A 23,927-nucleotide genomic window follows, 5' to 3' on the forward strand; every position below is an offset into this window, starting at 1 on the left:
AACTCAAAAAAAAAAAAAAAAAGGAAAAGTAAAGGAAAAAGAAAAGGTATATAGAAAAGAAAGAAAAAGTTTAAGAAGAAAACATAAAGCAGCAGCTTCTGATCTTCATCACAAGTACAAACAGCTTAATAATTCATCATCTTTATAACATTACATGAAAGTATCTCTTACCATAACCCATCCTTTATCCATACACAAATCCATAAATTGTTAACATTTCAGTCCTAGTGTCAGTAAAAAGTCCGTAAAGGGATCCCAGTTTTATATAAATATGTCTTATTTTAACCTTGATCAAACAAGTCATTTTATACTCCTTCCTTTTGCTTCTAACAATCATGTTTAATTCATTCAGATACTGTCATAGGATTTGATTTCTCTTACATTTTAATTTTTCCCATCTCAAAGATTTCTTCAAGACTTTAACCAACTTTTGTTAGTCCAGTAAGAAGTCCTTATCCAGATCAATTTCTTGGCTTCTCATTTATACTGCTACTTTAGTTGTTTTCTCTGTCTTATAGTCCATGGCTGTTGTTTTTTTAATTTTCCATTACTTCTGTAAATTTTTAATGTTCTGATATTTCTTCATCAGGCAAAATTTGTTTCATCTCTTTATCTTGTAAATCTTCCAAAATGTTAGAAGTATGCATCATTGGTGAGACTGAAGCTATTTTTTAACCCCATTCCTCAGAAATCTCCTGAAGAATTTCAAATGTCAAATCATTTTCTGTCATTTTGCAAGTTCCAATGCTGACCAAAGACAAGAGACAGACTTTTAACAATTTTTTTCTTTTCCATTTCTGTTTGGAATCTTTCTCCCCTCTAGTGTTCTATTTCTGGAATCATAAAGTCTCAAGTTGCTGTTTTGACCTAACATAGACTAAACAAGTTGTTTCCCATGTATGTGTTGTTCATTTATTTAATTATTTCCAAAATCTTGTAGCAAAAGTTCTAATAGTCCTTTATTCCAAGTTTGTCTGGTCCCTTAGTTCATTTATAACTTTAAATGATTTAAGAATCTTAAATCAGATTCTTCAATCAGATTCTTATTTAGCTTTTTGCTGTTTATTTCTATTTTTTTAAGATCTTATGCTTATCGTTAATTTTTCTTTTATTCAAGAACTAAACTCACCTGGTAGCTTTTCAAACCTGTTGTTTTGAAGAGCTCTAATGTCCTTAAGGCAGTTAAATAGATAATTTCTGAAAGTTATTAGAAAGTGAGTTAGTGAACTCAGTGTCCTTTAAAAGGCTCTGCTGCAGTTGAGAGTATGATGGTTCCCTTCGTCTCCAGGCGCTCAAACCTGTGGGAAACTGCTATCCTGCAGTCTCCATGCAAGAAGCCACTGTCTGGAACTCAAGTGGGCAATCTTCCATCCTCTCCTTGTCCAGAGAGGTTCCATGGGACCGGTCTACTCACCAGTCCTTCAATCTTAGCCATGGTTATCATCTCTGCTCCTTCAGAGACATCTTAGCTCACCATTCCTCACCTGGAAGCCCAAGAAAGCCAAATACTGAAGATAAGTCAAAATGCGCTTCATGATTAGAGGAAGTGAATCCCAGAACATCTCATTGTCCTCATGAGAAACCTATATACAAGTCAGGAAGCCACTGAATGGACAGAACATGGCAAAACAGACTGGCTCCAGGTTTATTTAACCTATATGCTGAATATTTTTTGAGGGAAGCTGAATTGGAAGAAGGATAAGTATAGTTTTAAAATCGGAGGAAGAAATGTCAATAATCTGTGCTATGATGGCACTACTCTGATAGCTGAAAATGTAAATGATCTGCAAGCTCTATTAATGAAAATCCAATTTTTTTCCCTGTGACACTCTATGGAAGTGAAAATTGGACTTTGAAGAATCAGGTTAGAAAGAGTATTGACAATTTTGAACTCTAGTGTTGCGAAGACTCCTGAGAATTTCATGGATAGCCAAGAAAACAAATGATCACAGAACAAATCCAGAGTTCTCACTCAAGACACAAATGACGAGGCTCAAATTATCGTTATTTTGGACACATTATACAAAGACTTAGCTGTCTTGAGAAGTCTATAATGCTGGGAAAGGTGGAAGGAAAGAGAAAAAGAGGAGCACCAGCAGCAAAATGGATGGACCCAATTACAGTGACAATGGGTGCATTGTTGGAAGACCTAAAGGATGACGTTGGGGACAGGTCATCCTGGAGAAAATCTAACTATGTGGTTGCTAAGAGTTGATACCAAATTGATCTCAGATGATCAGTCAAAATTACAGCCATCCATTATTATAGTATTCTACCCTATATACTGTGAGAAATGACTAAGATCTAACTTATTAATGCAAATTGTAAAACTGTAATAATATCAGTATCATTAAGATTATACAACTACTTTGTAATTAAACTACTAACTGAATAAAGTACTGTTTAACACAAAACACTAAAATATTATTAGATTTATAGCTTACCTTTCACTAAATCTCTAATCTGATAAGGTATTAAAATATTACTTAAAATGGGACCATGCTAATTTTTTGAACAACCAGTTTATTAGAATTACAAGTTGGTACCAATATTAAATTCCATAGAATCAATATACTACATCTAATAATCGTTATCTCATAAATTTTGAGTTCTTTCTTATAACGATGCCATATTCAGCATATTGCTAGGCATTTTTTGGGGGGGGTCACAAGATTTTATGCTCTTTATCTGCAAGCATCATCCAGAACTATTGGGATTTTTATATCAGAGAAGCTATCAGAGTTCTAAAAATATCCTTATACAGGAGACAGCATAGAAGAACATGGGCCAGTGTATCTAATATATCCTTCCCACATGGATAGATCTTTCATTACACGGAGTATTTTTACATCTACCCTCTGGGATTGCTGAGGGAAATATATTAAAGCGGGCTAAGGTAAATGCTCCAAGTACTCTGCAAGAGTATTTAAGGTAGTTTATTATTTCTTTATTTGAATGTATTAGCAGCCCAACTCAAATGGACTTTGAGTGGCATACAAAACTAGAAAATCCATAAAAACAGATAAAACATTAAGCCAAACAGCCCAGACTAAAACAATCTTATAAACACATTTTTTTAAAAAAGGGGGGGCTAGATAAACAATAATACATCAACCACAGGCCTGGGACCAAAGCCAGGTTCTCAGAACTTTCTGGAATCTTAGGAGAGAGGATGCCATCCCTATCTCTGTGGGGATGCTCCAGAGGCTGGGGGTTGTGATAGAGAAGGAATGCTTCCTCAATCCCACAAGATGACAATGTTTAACAAAGGGGATCTGGAACATACTCACTCTGCCGGAACATACCAGACGGGCAGAAACTATTGGAGACAAGTGATCCCTTAGATATCTAGGCCTTATGCCATAGGCTGCTTGTAACAGACATTTAAATAACAAGTATCCAACTTCCAGCTACCTTATTTCCAGAGAACGTATCCTTGTTTCCTGCGAACTCTTGTCTGTAAATCTGTTTCAGGATGTTCCATCCTCACAAGCATCCAGGGAGAAACTCCACAGTACAAGAGTTTCTGCTCTACCCTGTGTTTCCACATAGCATGAAAATGGTCCATTAAACTCAGTGGGACCCAGCCATGGGGGAGGAAATTTTAACCAAAAATTATATATCATCAGCCAAGCCCTATTTTACAAACTTTCACAGGCTATCTCTAAGCCGAGTACTACATTTGGTACACAACTTGCCACTTGGAAGACTTTCCTCAAAAACCCAAGACTGAGTAATCTGAGTAAAGATGTCTTATTTTTTAGTGCTAATTCCATTCTAAGATAGTTGGCCTAAAGGTTTGACCACAAACTGCTAGATAGTAGCTGGAACGTAGTGTTTTATATAATTGTATCATAAAGATTGCCACGGAGATGTACTTTCATTTTTAACAGACCCTCATGAATAACAGCTACCCCTTTCTACAATTAGTCAGTTAAATTCAAGGTTTTACTATACTGATTCATAAACATTTTATTTATTCATCACATTTACACAGCTGCCCATCTCATGTAGTGACTCTGGGAGGTATACACAATAAAACAATCCAAATAGATAAAAACCAATTAAAAATAAAACCAAATAAACTAAAAAGTTAAACATGCATTTGGTTTGAGAATGTACAGTTGTTACTCTTCTTGATTCCTTTGATAAATTGTTCCCTTGATGGCACATAACTTTGGTCAGCAGTTTGAAGTTATTAAAACAAGTAACAAAACTTTAATATTTTATTTCCAAAGCTAAAACTCAAGCGGGTATTTATAGCAATATTTCTAGTCAACTGCTGGTGTGTACTTCGCACTCTCACGTTACCCAGTTTTAACAGGATGCATAATTCAATAAATTATTATTTTACATTGTTTTTCAGCATATAAATGTATATAAATTACCTATTTTGTATGATGAGATTGTATACACAGTTGTATAAATTTCTATTAAAGTGGCAAGAATTATTTGGATAGGATTTTTTTAACGTTTTATATCATGTGACATATTGGAATAAAGTATTAATACATCACATAGAACATGAAGTATTTTCTAAAGGAAAGTTTCCAGCTTTCAATATAAATAGGTTGAGTAAAGAATCTAGATGCTACTGTACCATAAAGTATGTTACACTAAGACCAGAAAATACTTTAGACAGTTTTTACTCAGAGGATCCTTACATCTCTTTGTATGAAGTTCTCAAAAAGAGCTTAATTATCCAAAGAGCTTCAAAGCAGTACAGAAATTTAAATAACATTTATTACAACATTTGGTGGAAAGGCAGAGAATAACACCCCATAATAATAAAGTGCAATTTCTCCTGTGTGGCTTTTGAATATAAAGTAGTGGATGATCAGAACACTGGTTTGAAGTTTCATTTAAAAAGCATAACAAGGAAAAATAAGATTCATGTATTGAGTAATTATGCAAAATTGTAAATGCTAGTGTTTTCCCACTCACAGTAGTGAGTCAATAGCTATAAACATTTGTTTCTTAATCAGAATGTGAGTCACATTTCATTCCTTCAGAATTTCATTTTTAGGCTAAAGCATGCTAACAAGCGCTTTAGCAGAGCCTGTTTAAAGAATGATTAAAGTCTACTATATTTCATACTCTACATCCAAATCATATAAAAAGATATGTAACAATTATAATAAAATGCTAATCATTGTTAATAGTATGAATGTACAACACAGCAAAACTTCAAAACTTGCCACAGGAAGAATTTTGAAATTGTGCTCTTATGCTAGCAAATTATTAACTTGTGTTCTATTATTTCCTATTATCATTTATCTTAAGACAGTAGTTTAGTGAGCTAATTTTCTACTTCCTAGAAATGCAAAAGCTGTAAGCATTTGTTAGTTAACAAATCATAAGCATTCCATCATTTATATTTGGTCATGAGTTACTTCCTCAGCTGCCTTTGTGGGACATTTTAAGGTTTCTTTTAAAGGAAAGCAGTAAGCAAAGTTCTAAATAAATATAGATTTAGATAAATTCTCTATCCTTCTGTTGTGCATGTTTGAAATTATTACATTCTATTCTGTTTTTAAGGAAAATGCTTCCTGTTTTGTAAACACAGGAATTTGTTATGATGTTGTATCACTTTATCTGCAACTATTTCTTTGCAAGCATTGTAATAGGAATAACTTCTGCAAATCACACAATAACGTACATTAAGATGCAGCCACTCTGAATTCTTCCTCTGTGTACACTGGCCCTTTAAGACATTTCTCAGGAGACTCAACATCTCCAGCTTTCAAAAATAACTCCTTACAATACACCCTCTCCTTGTTTAGCAACTGCAATTCATTCCCTAAATTGGAAGCTAAACTGTCGCTAAATGAACCACATGAGTGGGGGAGAGAGAGACGCTGTGAAGATCACTGGTTGCTGCTGTCTCATTTAGGTAAAGTTCTCTCATGCAGCAAAGCCAGCGCTAATCTCACTCTGACATGCACTGTTGTCAGGCACAGAAATTGGTCATATGTGCAAGCATTGGTTGGAAAATGATTTTTTAAATATCTATTATTACCATTGTATTTGTGAACGGTCGCTAAACAAGGCAGCTGCTAAATGAGGAGTGGCTGTACCCCCTGAAAAATGGTATAGTGACATACTGTTTACTTAAATGTTAGGAAATATTCTGTAATCCACTTCCCCATTTGCACAGAGTATAGCAGGATATACAAAATGAGCAGAAGTAAATCTGGATTCACTGGAGGATCTCTTATGATTTGCAATAGATTAACAAAGACTTCTGATTCTTGTTTAACAACAGCAGTAACAGATCCTCCCCAGCTGCTAAATTATCTCTCTCAAACAAAGAACATTATGAATTTGCTGGAGTGAATTTTCTATACAAGGACTCTTGCGTTCTAGTCTCTACTGGTGTTCAAATTCCAGGATCAAAAATCTTTAATTCTAAATGTATATTTTGTGCAGCAGAGTCCAACTGGTGGATTTTTTCACTATCCATCCACATTCCCTACATACCAGCTATATTGTTTTCAGTGTTTCAGCTAATTTTGGAAAGTTATATTCTTAAAATTCAAGTAAAACAACATTCTTCTTGTGTAGCAAGTACCAATCAAATACTTCTTACTAGAGTTATTCAGATAATTCCTCTGTATCCTCTAAATAATTAGAATTTTCTTTTACCAAGAAAAACAATAGTCTACAAAAAAACCTATTTATAATTAATCTGGCAGCAGTAAATTGTCCTATTTCAGGGATTGGGAGCAAATATGAAGAATCGCATTCCCTAACAAATAGCTCTGATTAAATAAAAAATAATCTGGTTGATATATTAGTCATTTCTTACCATTCCTTTAACTAATATAAGTCTGTAACTTAAGCTATGTGGTGTGACTAAGCCTCATGGAATTCATGTACTTGGGATAGCTTGTCTAAAGTCTAAAAAGAGGCTTTAAACTCATGACATATAGTCTTACACATTCTGATAATTTTAAGAACATTCAGCAATTTCTTGTATTCTATATCGCATAAAACATAGCCACAACATGCTTCAGCAGTACTACCGTGATGCAATATTAACAGGAATAAGCATTTGAGGAAATACCACCCATATTTCTAGGAAGTTCCATCCATGCTAAAAAGTGCACTGCAGCAGCATGCTGAATAATAAAGTGACAGTGAAAGAGCTGAAATAAATACATCAGTACAACTTAGACAACTTGATTCAAACTACATGGGTCAAATTAGGGTTCAATTTCAGCTCACAATTACTAGCGTGCTTATTGTCCTAACATATACAACCCAAGAAAATTCCATATTCTATTTCTTTTTGACTAATATAATACATTCATTAAAATTTTATTCTCCAACGATCAATTTAGTTATGCATTCTATAATAAACACTTACTTCATTCCCATGTTTCTGAAGAAATTCTATTTCTTGCTGTGTGAATGTGGTCATTGAAATGGACTTCACTCTGTGAGGTGGGTTTAAGCCTCTCCTATAAAACATTTTTTTAAAAAGTGATTGTAGAAATCTTTCAAGGTAAGAGACCTTTTAACTACAGTTTAATTTTAAAAGTTACTGATAAAAATAGTACTATATTTAAGTAATCATAAGAGTATGACAAACATGCAAATTCCTTAATTTTAAAATACGTTTTGATTCAAGAATTGATGAAAAATTGGGCCTAATAACGTATCTCTTATGCATCTTATGGAGGCATAAGAATTCTAAAAAGAATTTGTCTGCTTTCTAAAAAAAGCTTTTCTTTGAAGCTTTTCCGCTAGTAAAGTGTTCATCTGTTTAAATTCTGACTATGGTATAAAATATAAAAGTGCTAGAGAACCCCAAATTCAACATATTATTTTGATTATGGAGAACCTGAAAGTTCTTTTAACTCTATGAAGATATTGGTTGTTATAATCAAATGTCTTTACAGCAAACAATTTTACTGAGTTCTATGAAACAAAATGTTATGATAGTTCGAAAGGGACAACAGACTTAATCCTTTCATTTTCTGTCATTACTAAACAGTTGTCTTACATGAATACTGGTGAAGAGAACCATGCTGCATTTGACTGTGAGTTACATAATCTTCACTAAAACACTATGAATTTGTATTTGAAAATGATCTTGGTGCATATAGCACGCAGACAACCATTAAAAAGTATTCAGAAATATAAAGAATATCACTCTACATGTACAGACTACTAGTATTAGAATATTCTGCTTAAAATAGTTTGAGGATCCCAGTTCTCCATCACGAAGTTCATGCGTTCCCCCAGATGCTTGTGATTTCAACAGAGAAATATGAGAATGTCTAGGTCAGCCTTCTTTATTTGGTGTCCTTCATTCTCTCCTGACAACTCTCAGCTCCCAAACCACCAGCCACCACCACTATTAGTGATGCTGGCAAGATATTGGGAATTTTAGTCACTCTTTTTAAGACAGGGGAAGGTTAATCTCAATTATGAAACTCAAACAAATATCACAGTAAAATAGTATATGAAATCTAAGGATCTACTACTAAGAAGTGTGATACTTTTTAAAAAGTTAGATTCAAATTGTCTGAAACTCCACCTTTATATAAAAATAATGTATTATTCTGGGAGGTATTCAGCAGTAACTTGACTATATTTGTCTGAATGAATTTGTAAAAGATTGCTAGTAAAATTCAATTCAGAACTAACTAGTGGGCTTAGTAATAGCTATTGTTGCTAATGAAAAGATTACACTCAGATTGTCACACATTTCTAAAGTTCAGCTTTGATTTAATTGATCTTTTATTATTCCATCATTTGCATTATTTCATAATACCAACTTCACAAAATTGATTAGTTTTTCAAAGTCATATAAGGCATATTGTTCACTTTGAACAATTCAGAAACTTGAAATCACAAGTTTCCCATTTTTCCCAGATAGAAACATTTTTCTTATACAGAATCAAGAACACTCTGATCAATTTACACCACTACAGGTAATGAACCTCCATCTAGGCATATAACACAGCTATTCTGTGTGTTGGTGTAACTTTAGTATATAATATCACAGATGATCAACTAAAACTATCAACTGTAACATGACATTCTTGAAATTTTGTAAAAGTAACGAAGCTTATATATTCTAGATAGCTATCTAATCTTCACCAACTATGAAAACTAGTTCATATTATTTCAAAATTATCTGCATGGTTTGGCTATTATCTAGATAAGTCAGTAAAAATATACTAACCTCTCAAATTCAGAGATTAATAATAATCTTTAAACTGTTTCTTGCTATAAGCCCTTAAAAAAACCTTTAATATTCTCAGTATTACTTATTTACTTCCTCAAAATATATTTATCTCAGTTAGAAAGACCTAAACAAATTACTATTTTGAAAATGCATTCAACAAGCTCTCCTGCTTCCATTTTATATACTTTTGGAATATAATTGACTTTTGCCCCTCTCATGAGAAAATTAGCACATCAAGCCTATACACTTTCTTCCATAAGTACCTCTATTTTGCATTGCCATAGCACATTTTTTTAAAAAAAAGCTACAGGTTTTATTACATACACTAGAAACAAAGATGGGTACACTTGTAGATCATGTCCATGCTAGGTTATTTCACAAACTCTAATTCTGTACTTTTCTCCTCTATAATTTCTCCTTATCAGTTTTTTTTGCTTTCTGGTGGTCTCTCTAGTTGGCCTAGTCTTTCAAATTGCTTGCAATATCAGACAAATTCCTATCGGTGACTTAATAGCCCAATCTCCTCAACCCCAAACATTTTTTTCTGCTGATAATTCCTTACTCCTCTCCCTTAATATTTTGGGGAGGAGGGAAAGAATCCCCAGTTCCACTTTTATTTCGCTCTTCATCCATTTCACTCTTCACCCAGGCCCCAAAGCCCTCCATGCCAACAGAGGAGGTCCTCGCAAGACCCCTTCCCCAGCCTAACCAGGCTTTCTCCCTCCACTCTTCCGCTGCCTACTTAAAACTCTCAACGGTTGGCTCCCGCCAAGCAGCCAGCCCTTTCTTCTCCTCAACTCACAGGATGCCGGAGCAGGAGGTACAAACGAAGCTGCCCACCGTCATGTCGGTATAGGTGGGGCCGCGCTGGTCGCAGTCGAAGCACTTGCGGTTGGGTGGGAGGCTGCTCATCTCCCTCAGCAGCTTCAGGTGCTTCTCCTCCTGCTTCCGCTTGGCGCTCGCCGCCATGGCCTCCGCCGGGGGCGGGGTGGGGAACCGATTCCCGGCCTGCTCGAGAACGAAGAGGAAGGCGGCGCAGGCGAGGCAGGGACCGTCCCGCTTGAGCTGCGACGAGAGGGGGCAAACGAACTGGAGAGCGAGGCCCGCGCCCTCTCGCGCGCACAGCCCAGCCCAGCCCAGCCCAGCCCAACGGGCGAAGAGAAGAGAAGACGGGGAAGGGAGCGGCGGAGTCGAGCCGGGCCCGGGGCGGCTGAATGACGAGCCGAGGCGGAACCTGCACGACACTTCTTCCAGAAACGACGAGGAGAGAAGCGCCGCGGACGCTCCGGCAGCAGAGAGGAGCGCCCCCTTCCGCCCGGGAGGATTTCCCGCATCTCTTTTCTACTCAGGAGCCGGTTACCTGGCATGACCCTATAGCAGGTGAGGGGAGGGGGGCGAGACGCAACCTGAAGTTGGGGACTTATGACGCGAGGAAAGAAGAGATTAAAAGGAAATGTGTCGGGGAAAGGAAGAGATTGATGATCCGAGCCGGAGCGATGAACTGGCGGTCCATGGTCCGTGACGAACTCCATTCCTTCCACGGATTTACGAAGAACTTCTTGAATTTGAATTAACCTGCAATCACATCTGTTAATCGGATCAAAGGGTCGTCCTGATCAGGATATTATAGAGGAGTCCGCAAGCGCCACCTGGGTAATCGCTGTGGCCTCTCCCAGCAAATAATTTTCAGCAGCCTAAAGCTCTTGAACGTGGAGGCATCCTGGTTACTTTGACTTGATCAACAAGAAAACTTGCATGCAGAACACATCCTGGTTAAAAACTCCAGGGGAAAAAAAGTTGGCCTTCCCAATTTTGCTTGTGCCCTCCCAAAATATTTTTACCTTTATCCCTAAAAATTGCCTAACCCTATTTTATGATTTACTGTATGAATCCAGACGAGTAATTTATTCAGTAAATGACGGTTCAACAATGGCTTTGCACAGGGAGTGAACCCAGTCTGTCACACACCTATCACTATTTGCTTTGCCTGGCTTTATATTTAATGTCTTGGGTGCCAGCAACTTGCAGAAGTCCTAGGCAAACAGTAACTTTTTCATAACTTGTAATACGGTATTGTTCATATCCCTGTAAGTACATTCATAGTGTAATATGCACAACTCTCCTAAAAAAATCCCACTTTCAGTGAGAGATTAGTATATATAGGATGTCCCAGGAGATCTTAGAAAGGAAAGCTATACAGATTGATGTTTCATTCCAAAGTTCTCATATCTTGTCAAAGAGCAGGTGCGGTAGAACCTGCATGATGAGGTTGGTAACAGCATAGCATCTGTCCTTTTCTTCCCCAATCCCACATAATTGGTATATGGGATTATTCTATAGCTAACAGCCATTGATGTCAACCTTCAGCTCCACTAAAGGAAGTTCAGGAGGTTTGAAGACTACATATGCATTCCATTTTAATAAAAGCTGAAACTGAAATATACTCAGACATAGGTGAATGTTTTTTAAAGCTGTGTTCAGTGGTCATTTTGGTTTCTAAATATGTATGCATGGGGGATCCTCTGAATGCATCATTGGAATATGTGATCTTGCACAATCACTATTTGTTCTAGTGAGAATTACAAGAAATTCCTAGTAGCTGTTCATCATCTGTCCTTGCAAATGTACTTAACGGGCTAGAAACTTTGATGGAAATTTGGTGAAGGTTGCAAATTACTGGGATACAAATGCATGAAGTTGGACCTGGGCACAGAAATATACCCAGCCACAAATTCACTTGGGTGATCATGAAGATGCCACAAATTTAATTTTAGCTCCCCATCAAGAAGTGAGATATATAATCCCTTTCTTTGGATTGAGAAGCCAAATATTCACAGTACAAGGAAATGAAGAATTGCTTTCCACAACAATACAATGAACGCTCATACCTTATGAATCCTTTGATAAATAGATCACTTTTATTCAATCCATTTTAATTCAATGAAGTTTAATAGAACACAAAGAAAACATATTTTTCTTCTTGAAATGCAGTATCTTTGTAAATGGATATGACCTTTTTTGCCTAACTACTGCTAATAACTTTTTCAGCTTTCTTCTCCCATTTCAAAGAAGGATAATGCCAGGGTTGCCTGTTCTCAGTGAAACCATAAAGTTTCCGCAGGGCCACACGGGCAGCCTCTTCTTCAGCAGCTAATATTGTTTCACCAGTACCTTCAGCTAGAAGCTTCTTATCACTGAAAAGAGAAGAAATACCTTTATGAGGTCTATCATGATGCACCCCATCATACAGATCAGGCAACACATACTTTCCTTTTATCTAACAACTAAGAGCATGTCTTAGTAAAGTACATGGCCTCTTTGTAAATCAAACATTGGAAAACTGGTACCTCAAATAGCTCGAGTATAAAATTATCTCAGCGAGCCTGAGATAACATTATCAGAAACAATTTCATTCTATTTTTTGATCTCGATATAAACTGATTTTGAATCTATTCTTCTGCATTTCTATTTTAAGGAACCTATCTGCTATCTTTATTAACAGATTGTTCTGTAGTGATTTCATGCAATATATTGAAATGGAAATTAGTAAAAGATGAAACATTGGATCCAGATTTTGCTTCCAGAAAACAAAAGGAGACAATCAAAAATATTAAGAAAGATGGTGCTGGATTTTACAAGGAAAGGACAAAAATCAGTAAATTAATTAATCTCTCCATTTCCTGACAGTATCAATATTCTTTGTGCCACTACCAACAACCCTAAGCCATTAACTCCCTTGAATTACTGTGTGTTTATAAATCATGTTGTACAATCAAGAATTACAAAACACTGTTTCAAAAGCAATTGTCGGTGCACAAACTACAACTGAATTTGCAAAATTCCCTTTCAGAGGAAAAAAGGAAACAGAGAAAGATCAAGAATAACCAATAGGAGAAAGGCAAGACTAGGATAAAAACAAGATAAAGACTAAATTAAAGTCTCCTCCATTCTTTAAAGGCTCAGAACCCACAGAAATAGCTCAAAAGCAATTAGAGTGAGCTTAACAGCGAGCAAGTTATGACACTATTATTTCTGAACCCACATATCAAAGTCACTCCTGAAACAGGCTGAAGAATGCCAGAGACAAGTCTCTTCATGTCAGAAAGCACTCATTACTTGTAGAGATATAAGCTGGAAATGTACTGGGACCATGACTGACACTTATTCTTTAGGGAGCAGAAGCTGACAAAAATATGTAATTCTTTACAGGATACAATATGCACTGCAAATCACTGAGAATATTAAAAGCTAGTTCAGATTTTATTACTGGTTATATGAAATGGAAGCAGAATACTAAATCCTGCAGGATCAAACTGCCAATGCCACCTGAATTCAGCATGTTTCTCAGTGGCCAAACAGCCACTTCTCCTGATATTCTCCTACCATTGTTGCTTGGAGGCATGCTGCTCCCTAACAATGGATACTGACTAAGTCTATGCATGTCTAATTTTCTACATGAAATTCCATTCAAGCATGGTATGAAATACATATAACTGGTAAGCCTGAGATCCATCTTCAGTACATAGTAACAAGTCTGAATCAGCCTGAAATCTTACTAACCAATACAATCCAACGAAGTACAAGGGCAGAGCAGTGCCAGCTCCTGACTGCCTGGTTAGCCTCGGTTCTGGAGCAGTTATATTCCTCTTGGCCAATTCTTCCAGCAGCAAGCCCATGGGGTTTACAATGTTCCATATCTCAAACAGATCTTTTCCTATCAACTGAGGGATGAAGAAGTCCTGTAAACAAATATTAAAAAGACAACAATATTCTCTTATTCATGTGATATCAAACAGAATACTATGCTTGAATTACTTTAAAATAACGACAATAATCATTGTTTGAGATACATAATATACAATTGTTCAAAATCAAACAGAACTCTTATGTTTCACTGGGGCACATCGTTCGTAATACATAGTTGCTGCTGCATTATACCTCTATAAACCTATTATACTTCTCAAGCGCTGAGGTAATTTTTTATTACTACACCAAGGAAAAAAGTCTCTATACATACTAATACAGTGGAAGTGGGCACACCATATAATAGCTTGGGAGACGAGGAAAACCATGCCATCATGTTTAATTTTCACAAAATAATCAGAACCAAGATAGTGATGTTAAGCACATAAGGAAGTCTACAGGCTATGCCAAATAGAAACTTCCTGAAATTATCTTCCATAACATCAATCTCCCTAAAGGATAGTTACATAAAATAGCATTTCTGACATCAGCATCAAGCACCACCATTTGTGAGGTTTAAAATATTCATTTTATAGAGCAGTGAGGGCACTGCTTGTCTAAAAGAAATGCTTCCATAGCTTCCATGTAATCAACAAGGAAAGCATAATACTAGATTGAAATTCTGCCTGCGTAGCTGGATCTGTACATGTAATTTTACAGTGGAGCTCATTTTCAGGTATTTATTTTTTCCATGTCTTTAATAATATAATTTTGCATATTAGGAAGGGAGAATATTTTTCTTAATTCATTTAATATACTGTGTTCTGCAAATCTATTTTCCAAATAAGCATCAGAATATTGCACCTATGCAAATCTTGTGTTAAAAGAAGACTGGATCACCAATTTCAAATGTTTATGAAGAAAATACGTCAGAATTTGGTAGTGTGATAGTATATAAAATGCTTTATTTTCTTAAGGGCACACTGTATTTTGTTTTTAATACTGCATTTAAAATAGGGCTTGGCAATCTGTGGCCCAACATTTCTTTCTGAGGCATCCAAAGCCACTTTTTACCATATCACCTGAGTTCAACTGTGCAACAGCTAAATATAGCAATATGGTTTCCCAAAATTTTGAGGTAGAAAACAAAACTATCATATGAATGCTGTAAACTGAATACAAAAAATGCAATGAATATCCTGCAAATAGGAAAGCAAAACAAAAAATCCCATGCACATGAACTGGTCCCTGATCTGGTCCACTTAGCCCCACTAGCTGTAGCCCTTGTTCTGCCCCCAAATGTAAATAAAGTCCCTTGTTACCATGATGGCCTGTCCTTGCTCCAAGTAGCCCTGTCTATTAACTCATTAAAACCATTTCATCTCAATCAGAGTAAAACCTCCAAGACAGTTGAAGATTACTCTATTAATGTTTGAACAATATGTTATTCTTTATGTATTTTACCAACTTTGTAACCTTGGATGGATACAAAGAACGTTTTTTTTTTTGCTAACCATAACATTACATTCTGTAATAACTTACCCTGACAAAGATCTCTGTTCTTTGAGAGCTGTTACCTTGAAGCAAAGCTCCTATTACAGCAAAAAATGTCTGCTGCAGCACCTTAGGTGGCACAGGAAATTCTGCACAAAGTGTCAATTCTTGCAAAGATAGGTTTCTAGCAATGTAAGATGCTAATTCTTCACTGGTGAGATAGCTAACAAGAGCCTCAATGCCTGCAGGTGGCATTTTTGGATAGGCCTCTTCAAAGCACTGTGCAAGGTAAGAGTGGGAAAAGGAAGCCCCCTGCAGAGAAAGTTCCTGATTGTCCTTGAGATTAAGAGCAAGGTTTTCTTTTTCTAGTCCAAGTTCTTCGCGTTTAAACTCTTCTCTTGCTATATAGCAGGGATTAACAAATGCAATTTTGAGTTGGTCCAATGGGAATGTCTCATGTAGCCGGCGGCCAAAAGCCTCTATTTCTGCATGGTAATCCCAGTTAGGCTTCTCAGACCTACATAAAGGGAGAGTACAAATAAACAAGTATGTCAAAAAAACCAGTCAAGACAGATTTTAAAATCTTAAAAACCAATATTGGATTCCTAGTTGTACAGATTCAGTTTGAAAATCTTCAGTCTGGGAGTCAGAGATATGTTGTACGAAAGAGAATTTCAGAGCCCCAAGTTGATTACTGTGAGCAAGCATATTTCAAGAGCAGAAAATTCTATAAATATATTTAATTTCTTTAAGTCATGTATTGTCCACAGAAGGATCATAGAGGAACCTGCAGGTATGAAACATGGAACTGAAAAGTCTCTACAGCTTTTGCCACAATATCATGTTATTCCTCTTAAGAGTTATTTGCCCATTCTCCTCCCTAGTTCCTGTTCCTTTTTTTCACCTTCTGACAGGGTAAAAAAGTTAATGGTTCCTGTTTAGTCATGTTTGACACTAGGCGGCAGACAGGGTACCACATGGGAATTTCAGGGCTGCAGGCTAGACCAGGAAGTTAAAAAAAAAAAATCTGGAGGTATACAATGGTAAGCCACTTTATAACACTGCTAAAAAAATGCACATATTTTAAAATACCCCTGATACAATACAGAACATCCCAATCTCAGGACAATGAGATTGACACAAATAAGTCTCCATTAGGTCAAAAACTTATTACCTGACGAGTCTTGCATCAGGTAGTTCTGGCTGCAAATATACATATATCCTACATACAAAAAACTACATATATGTAACAACATACTGAGAACACACTAAGGAAACTTTTTAACGTAACAGCATTAATAACGAAAAAGCAGGTGATCCTAATTTGTTCAAGTTTATGTGAGAGAAAGTCCTAAATATCAGTATATTTGATTATTAGAAGTGAAAATATTTGACTCTGGGAGAAGGAAATATTTGCTTCAGCTCTAAATATCATGCTGAGCACAATGACGCTTGTCCTATTAGAATAGCAATCTAATGAACTACTGAAGACTAGAAATTTGGGTGGTGGGGCAACAGCTCACTTTGTGTGGCTTTCTTATTACCAAATTATTTATGGTACTAAGACCTTGCTAGTATTGTAGAATTTATTTATTTATTTCTCAAATTTTTGCTATTGCCCATCTCCCCCCAAAGCGGTTTACAATAAGTTAATCAAGTAAGCATTAAAAACAGTAATCATAAATAAAGCATAAAATATAATACACTACAATATAAAAATAAAAATCCAGATGGCTATAAAAGATCGTGCCAGCCATCACCAGGAATGACTTTATTTAAATTTATCAAATTTATATGGCTGCCCATCTCACAAGAAGTGACTCTGGGCAACATATAGCAAAAAAGTATAAAACAATAAACATGTCAAACACAGTCATATTAAAAAAAAGTTTTTTTTAAAAAAAAATCACACATTACAGATTTCCTCTGAAAATCACTGTACAGTGAATTTATGTATATCTAACTTGGAAGTCAAAAACATGCAAATGTGAGTAGATCAATAGGTACCACTTCGGCGGGAAGGTAACAGCGTTCCGTGTCGTCATGCTGGCCACATGACCCGGAAGTGTCTACGGACAACGCCGGCTCTAAGGCTTAGAAATGGAGATGAGCACCGCCCCCTAGAGTCGGACACGACTGGACTTTACGTCAAGGGAAACCTTTACCTAACTTGGAAGTCAGTCCTGCTTTTCAGTGAAATTTTGCAGCACAGACTGGAACATACCCTGTGAGTAGCAGGAAGCAATTTGGCACATCATACTAACAATTTTTAATATCTGCTTAATTATTACAAACACTTTTTGTATAGGACACTGGTACTATGTGTGACCCAGACAATGGAGAGAGGCAGCAGTCTTATTGGGGAAGTTATGAATTGACAATTACCTTCCTCTATCTTTTGTGTATCACAATCCCCATTCAAAAACACACAAAAATTACTGAAGAACATTTAATAAGAACAGAAGACATCTTGAAGCACTTGCTCCAAGATGATTTTTACTTTATTTTTATTTAATCTTGTCGCTCTTATTTAGAATAAGAAAAATAGTTGAATAGTTAGGAAGAGGCAGGAATTCACATTTCAAATTCTTCTGTTTAAAATACAGTTCTCTCCTTTTCCACTTTCACAAAAAACAATGCCAGGCTAGACCACAGCTGCCCTCAATTGCAGAAGAATGTGCTTGCTTTCCCACAAACCCACATGCATGCTGGCTGGGGAATTCTGGGAGTTGAAGTCCACATATCTTAAAGTCGCCAAGTTTGAAAAACACTGGTTTAGGTCAAGCCTCCATCTACCTTCCCCAACTTGTCTCCCTGTAAGCTAGATACACGCTGCAGGATGCCCGCCTCAGTCAGGGCCTTCTGCTTTTCCTCCCAGCAGCATAACCAGCCGCTGCAGCAGCCCGACTGGAGCAGGAACTTCTTCCAGCCGCCCCCTTGAGAGCCCAAGTTCTGCCCAGGTAGCCGCCGCTAAGCTTGCGCGCTGCGAGAAGGAGCGCCCCCTTCGCGCTAAGCCTCCATCTTCCCGTGAGCGTCCCCCACCCGAGACCCTCTCACCGGCGCCTGGGGGGCTCAAGCAAACGCTGCTGCTCCAGGTAAGCGCGGAGCCACAGCTTTTTGTTTCGCCGCGGCTGCGAGCGAAGCGCGATGGTTCCATTCCCCGCCGCGAACAGGCGCTGGGACGCCTCGAAAACCAGCGGGCGGAGGAGCATCGACGCCATCCTACCCGGGGGAACTTGATATAGCACCGGCTGGAAACTCGTGCCACTTCCTTTCTGGTCCGGTTGAGTTCCGCGCTGAGACAGATGGTTTCTAGCGAATGAGGATTGGCGGTGGTACAAACGTGGCCGGTTCAAAACGGCGCATCAGAACTGTACCGCGAATACACTGAAGATCGGGGAAACCCAGGTTTATCATCTTTCTGCAATCAAATGCTTTATAGAACTGCAGATCAATATCTCTCAGGCTGAGAAATCCTCGTTTGCTTGAACTCTGCCTTCTATCTTACCGGACTATTGGCTGTGCTAACAGGGCTTGTGGCCAAAAATCCAAACGATCTTTCAACGTTATTATGAGAATTTAAAAAGCGTGACAGTTGGGGCGTGGTGGTTCATGAGCTACTGAAGAGGTGATGATGCAGCATAATGTTTGATTCAGGAGAAGAGATTTTGAATAAAGTTTTTAAGAATGGCAAGCTTGTTTGATCTCCAAAAGCTAAGCAGGATCAGACTGATTAGTGCTTGGATGGTAGACCACCAGGAAATTCAAGGGCTGTAGGCTAGCCTAGGAAGTTAAAAAAATGTGGAAAAAGGCAAAGACCAACCTGTTACTGTATGTATGCTTTGTCAAAGCAAACTGCATGTTCACATCCTAGTAATCAGAATGAATCAAGGGTTTTACAAGCTTTCTGCTTCCATTCTTTGCCTAACCCAACCCCCTGCCTCCAAGCTACAGAATATACATCATGATGTCAAATACAAGGGGTATTTAGACTGAGCTATAGCAAGGATGTATTCAGCCCAAAATTTAAAATAAAAACAGAATTTATTGTTTTTGTTGTTTATTTGTTTAGTCGCTTCCGACTCTTCGTGACTTCATGGACCAGCCCATGCCAGAGCTTCCTGTCGGTCGTCGACACCCCCAGCTCCCCCAGGGACGAGTCTGTCACCTCTAGAATATCATCCATCCACCTTGCCCTTGGTCGGCCCCTCTTCCTTTTGCCCTCCACTCTCCCTAGCATCAGCATCTTCTCCAGGGTGTCCTGTCTTCTCATTATGTGGCCAAAGTATTTCAGTTTCGCCTTTAATATCATTCCCTCAAGTGAGCAGACTGGCTTTATTTCCTGGAGTATGGACTGGTTTGATCTTCTTGGAGTCCAAGGCACTCTCAGAATTTTCCTCCAACACCACAGTTCCAAAGCATCGATCTTCCTTCTCTCAGCCTTCCTTATGGTCCAGCTCTCGCAGCCATACGTTACTACTTTTTACTGGACAAAAAAAAAAAAAAGTTGGTTAAAGCCCTGAAGAAAACTTGGAGATGGCAAGAAGAAAAATGAAGAGAGATCAAATAGATCAAATCCTATGACAGCATCTGAATGAACTAAAGATTAAGATTGTTAGAAGCAAAAAGAAGGAGTACAAAGTTTGTTTCATCAAGGTTAAAATAAGACATGTTTGTATAAATCTGGGATCCCTTTATGGACTTTTTGCTGACACTAGGACTGAAATGTTAATGATTTATGGATTTGTGTATGGAGAAGGGATGGGTTATGGAAGAAGAGATACTTGCATGTAATGTTATAGGGGGTGATGAATTATTAAGTTTGCACTTTTGATGAAGATTGGAAGCTACTTCTTTAAATATTTCTTTTTTCTTTCTCTTATTCTTTTTCTTTCTTTTTCCCATGTACAGCTTTTATTCTCATTTTTCTTTTCTTTCCCTTCTTTCTGAGTTTAGTTTGTCTTTTCTTTTACCACTGTTATTAAAACTGGACTGGTTTGATCTTCTTGCAGTCCAAGGCACTCTCAGAATTTTCCTCCAACACCACAGTTCAAAAGCATCGATCTTCCTTCTCTCAGCCTTCCTTATGGTCCAGCTCTCGCAGCCATATGTTACTACGGGGAACACCATTGCTTTAACTATGCGGGCCTTTGTTGTCAGTGTGATGTCTCTGCTCTTAACTATTTTATCGAGATTGGTCATTGCTCTTCTCCCAAGGATTAAGCGTCTTCTGATTTCCTGACTGCAGTCAGCATCTGCAGTAATCTTTGCACCTAGGAATACAAAGTCTTTCACTGCTTCTACATTTTCTCCCTCTATTTGCCAGTTATCAATCAAGCTGGTTGCCATAATCTTGTTTTTTTTGAGGTTTAGCTGCAAACCAGCTTTTGCACTTTCTTCTTTCACCTTCATCATAAGGCTCCTCAGTTCCTCTTCACTTTCAGCCATCCAAGTGGTATCATCTGCATATCTGAGATTGTTAATGTTTCTTCCAGAGATTTTAACTCCAGCCTTGGATTCCTCAAACCCAGCTTGTCGCATGATGTGTTCTGCATACAAGTTGAATAGGTAGGGTGAGAGTATACAGCCCTGCCGTACTCCTTTCCCAATCTTAAACCAGTCCGTTGTTCCGTGGTCTGTTCTTACTGTTGCTACTTGGTCGTTATACAGATTCTCCAGGAGGCATACAAGATGACTTGGTGTCCCCATACCACTAAGAACTTGCCACAATTTGTTATGGTCCACACAGTCAAAGGCTTTAGAATAGTCAATAAAACAGAAATAGATGTTTTTCTGAAACTCCCTGGCTTTTTCCATTATCCAGCGGATATTGGCAATTTGGTCTCTAGTTCCTCTGCCTTTTCTAAAGCTAGCTTGTACATCTGGCAATTCTCGCTCCATGAACTGCTGAAGTCTACCTTGAAGGATCTTGAGCATTACCTTACTGGCATGTGAAATGAGTGCCACTGTTCGATAGTTTGAACATTCTTTAGTGTTTCCCTTTTTTGGTATGGGGATATAAGTTGATCTTTTCCAATCTGATGGCCATTCTTGTGTTTTCCAAATTTGCTGGCATATAGCATGCATTACCTTGACAGCATCATCTTGTAAGATTTTGAACAGTTCAGCTGGGATGCCATCATCTCCTGCTGCCTTCTTATTAGCAATGCTTCTTAAGGCCCACTCAACCTCACTCTTCAAGATGTCTGGCTCTAGCTCACTGACCACACCGTCAAAGCTATCCCCGACATTGTTATCCTTCCTATACAGGTCTTCTGTATATTCTTGCCACCTTTTCTTGATCTCTTCTTCTTCTGTTAGGTCCCTGCCATCTTTGTTTTTGATCATACCCATTTTGGCCTGGAATTTACCTCCAATGTTTCTAATTTTCTGGAAGAGGTCTCTTGTCCTTCCTCTTCTATTGTCTTCTTCCACTTCCGCGCATTGCTTGTTTAAAAATAATTCCTTATCTCTTCTGGCTAACCTCTGGAATTTTGCATGTAATTGGGCATATCTCCCCCTATCACTGTTGCCTTTTGCTTTCCTTCTTTCTTGGGCTACTTCGAGGGTCTCAGCAGACAGCCATTTTGCCTTCTTGGTTTTCTCTTTCTTTGGGATGTATTTTGTTGCCGCCTCCTGAACAATGCTGCGAACTTCTGTCCAGAGTTCTTCCGGGACCCTATCTACTAAGTCCAGTCCCTTAAATCGATTCTTCACCTCCACTGCATATTCCTTAGGAATATTAGTGAGCTCATATCTAGCTGATCTGTGGGTCTTCCCTAATCTCTTTAGTCTGATCCTAAATTGTGCAAGAAGAAATTCATGATCTGAACTACAGTCAGCTCCAGGTCTTGTTTTTACCGACTGTACAGATGTCCGCCACCTTTGGCTGCAAAGGATGTAGTCAATCTGATTTCGGTGTTGTCCATCTGGTGAAGTCCATGTATAAAGCCGTCTCTTAGGTTGTTGGAAGAGAGTGTTTGTTATGCAGAGTGAATTGTCTTGGCAAAATTCTATCAACCTATGTCCTGCTTCGTTTTGTTCTCCCAGGCCATACTTACCTGTAATTCCAGGTGTCATTTGACTGCCCACCTTAGCATTCCAGTCTCCTGTGATGAAAACAACATCTCTTTTAGGTGTGTTGTCGTCAAGAGTAAGGATGGCGAGAAGGGGGCTCCCATCCAGACTGTCAAGCGCATGCGTAGCACTGAGGAATTGGTCAGCTATTCAAAGAGACACAGATCGGGACCGCCTTAACCTTTGGGGTTTATATGTCTGGGTTTTCCCACGCTTCTTCAGTTTGTTAGGATTCCTGTTAAGTACTAGCAATAAACATTAGAGACCAGTTCCTTGTCTCAGCGTGTTTCCTGGCTGTTAGGACAGTTGTCCAGTAGGTGCTGCAGATCCTCATAGAACTGCTCTACTTCAGCTTCTTCAGCATTTGTGGTTGGGGCATATATTTGGATCACTGTGATGTTAGATGGCTTGCCCTGAATTCGAATTGAGATCATTCTGTCGTTTTTTGGATTGTATCCAAGCACTGCTTTAGCCACTTTACTATTAATTATGAAGGCTACTCCATTTCTTCTGTGGTCCTCTTGTCCACAGTAGTAGATCTGGTGGTCATTTGATGTGAAGTGGCCCATTCCAGTCCATTTAGGTTCACTGACGCCCAAAATGTCTATCTTTAATCTGGACATCTCACCAATAACCACATCCAATTTGCCCTGGCTCATAGATCTTACATTCCAGGTTCCAATGGTGTGTTGATCCTTAGAACATTGGATTCGCCGTTCACCACCAGCACCGTCGGCTGCTAGCCGTCCTTTCGGCTTTGAGCTAGCTGCGTCATCACGTCTGGGGCTAGTTGAACTCATCCTGTTCCTCCCCAGTAGCATTTTGACCATCTTCCGACCTGGGGGTCTCATCTTCCAATGGTATACCGACATATCTCTGGTTGTACTGATCCATTTAGTTTTCACAGCAAGAATACTGCGGTGGGTTGCCATTACCTTCCCCAGGGATCGCATTTAGTCTGACCTCTCTGTCATGACCTTCCCGTCTTGGGTGGCCCTTCATGGTTTAGCTCATGGCATCATTGAGGTGCTCAAGCTCCAGCACCACAACAAGGTAACGATCCTTTGCTGAAGTTTATTGTTGTAGAGAAGACAAAAACTGCAAGATTAAAACCTAAAGGCTTCTGATGCAAGATAAAGTGCCATTTTGCTCCCCTTCCCAAGACTCTTTTGGCAAACCAGTCCATACTCCAGGAAATAAAGCCAGACTGCTCACTTGAGGGAATGATATTAAAGGCAAAACTGAAATACTTTGGCCACATAATGAGAAGACAGGACACCCTGGAGAAGATGCTGATGCTAGGGAGAGTGGAAGGCAAAAGGAAGAGGGGCTGACCAAGGGCAAGATGGATGGATGATATTCTAGAGGTGACAGACTCGTCCCTGGGGGAGCTGGGGGTGTTGATGACCAACAGGAAGCTCTGGCGTGGGCTGGTCCATGAAGTCACGAAGAGTTGGAAGCGACTAAACGAATA

The 23,927-nt window shown here is 38.3% G+C and overlaps 2 protein-coding genes across 5 annotated transcripts in view; both read right to left on the reverse strand.

Moving 5' to 3' along the window:
* AGFG1 (ArfGAP with FG repeats 1) overlaps window positions 1-10,287 on the reverse strand; it is a 36,097-nt gene extending 25,810 nt beyond the window's left edge. Inside the window, exons 1-2 of one of the 4 annotated variants that reach the window (XM_063306671.1) lie at window positions 10,002-10,287; window positions 7,370-7,463 (exon numbers count right to left, since the gene is read on the reverse strand). In XM_063306671.1, the coding sequence (XP_063162741.1) occupies window positions 7,370-7,463; window positions 10,002-10,168 (261 nt within the window). In that variant the 5' untranslated portion in view covers window positions 10,169-10,287. The remainder of the gene's footprint in view (window positions 1-7,369; window positions 7,464-10,001) is intronic. The other 3 variants (XM_063306672.1, XM_063306675.1, XM_063306673.1) reach the window with 3 other exon arrangements.
* Window positions 10,288-12,095: 1,808 nt separating this feature from the next.
* On the reverse strand, window positions 12,096-18,826 carry MRPL44 (mitochondrial ribosomal protein L44). Its single transcript, XM_063306679.1, has 4 exons — window positions 18,434-18,826; window positions 15,425-15,893; window positions 13,760-13,938; window positions 12,096-12,393 (listed from the first exon to the last, which is right to left on the reverse strand). Exons 1-4 carry the CDS (start codon window positions 18,595-18,597, stop codon window positions 12,222-12,224), a joined length of 984 nt encoding a protein of 327 aa, XP_063162749.1. The 5' UTR covers window positions 18,598-18,826; the 3' UTR covers window positions 12,096-12,221.
* Window positions 18,827-23,927: the final 5,101 nt, after the last annotated feature.

The sequence above is a fragment of the Candoia aspera genome, chromosome 6 (genome assembly GCF_035149785.1).
Source record: "Candoia aspera isolate rCanAsp1 chromosome 6, rCanAsp1.hap2, whole genome shotgun sequence".
Lineage (NCBI taxonomy): Eukaryota > Metazoa > Chordata > Lepidosauria > Squamata > Boidae > Candoia > Candoia aspera.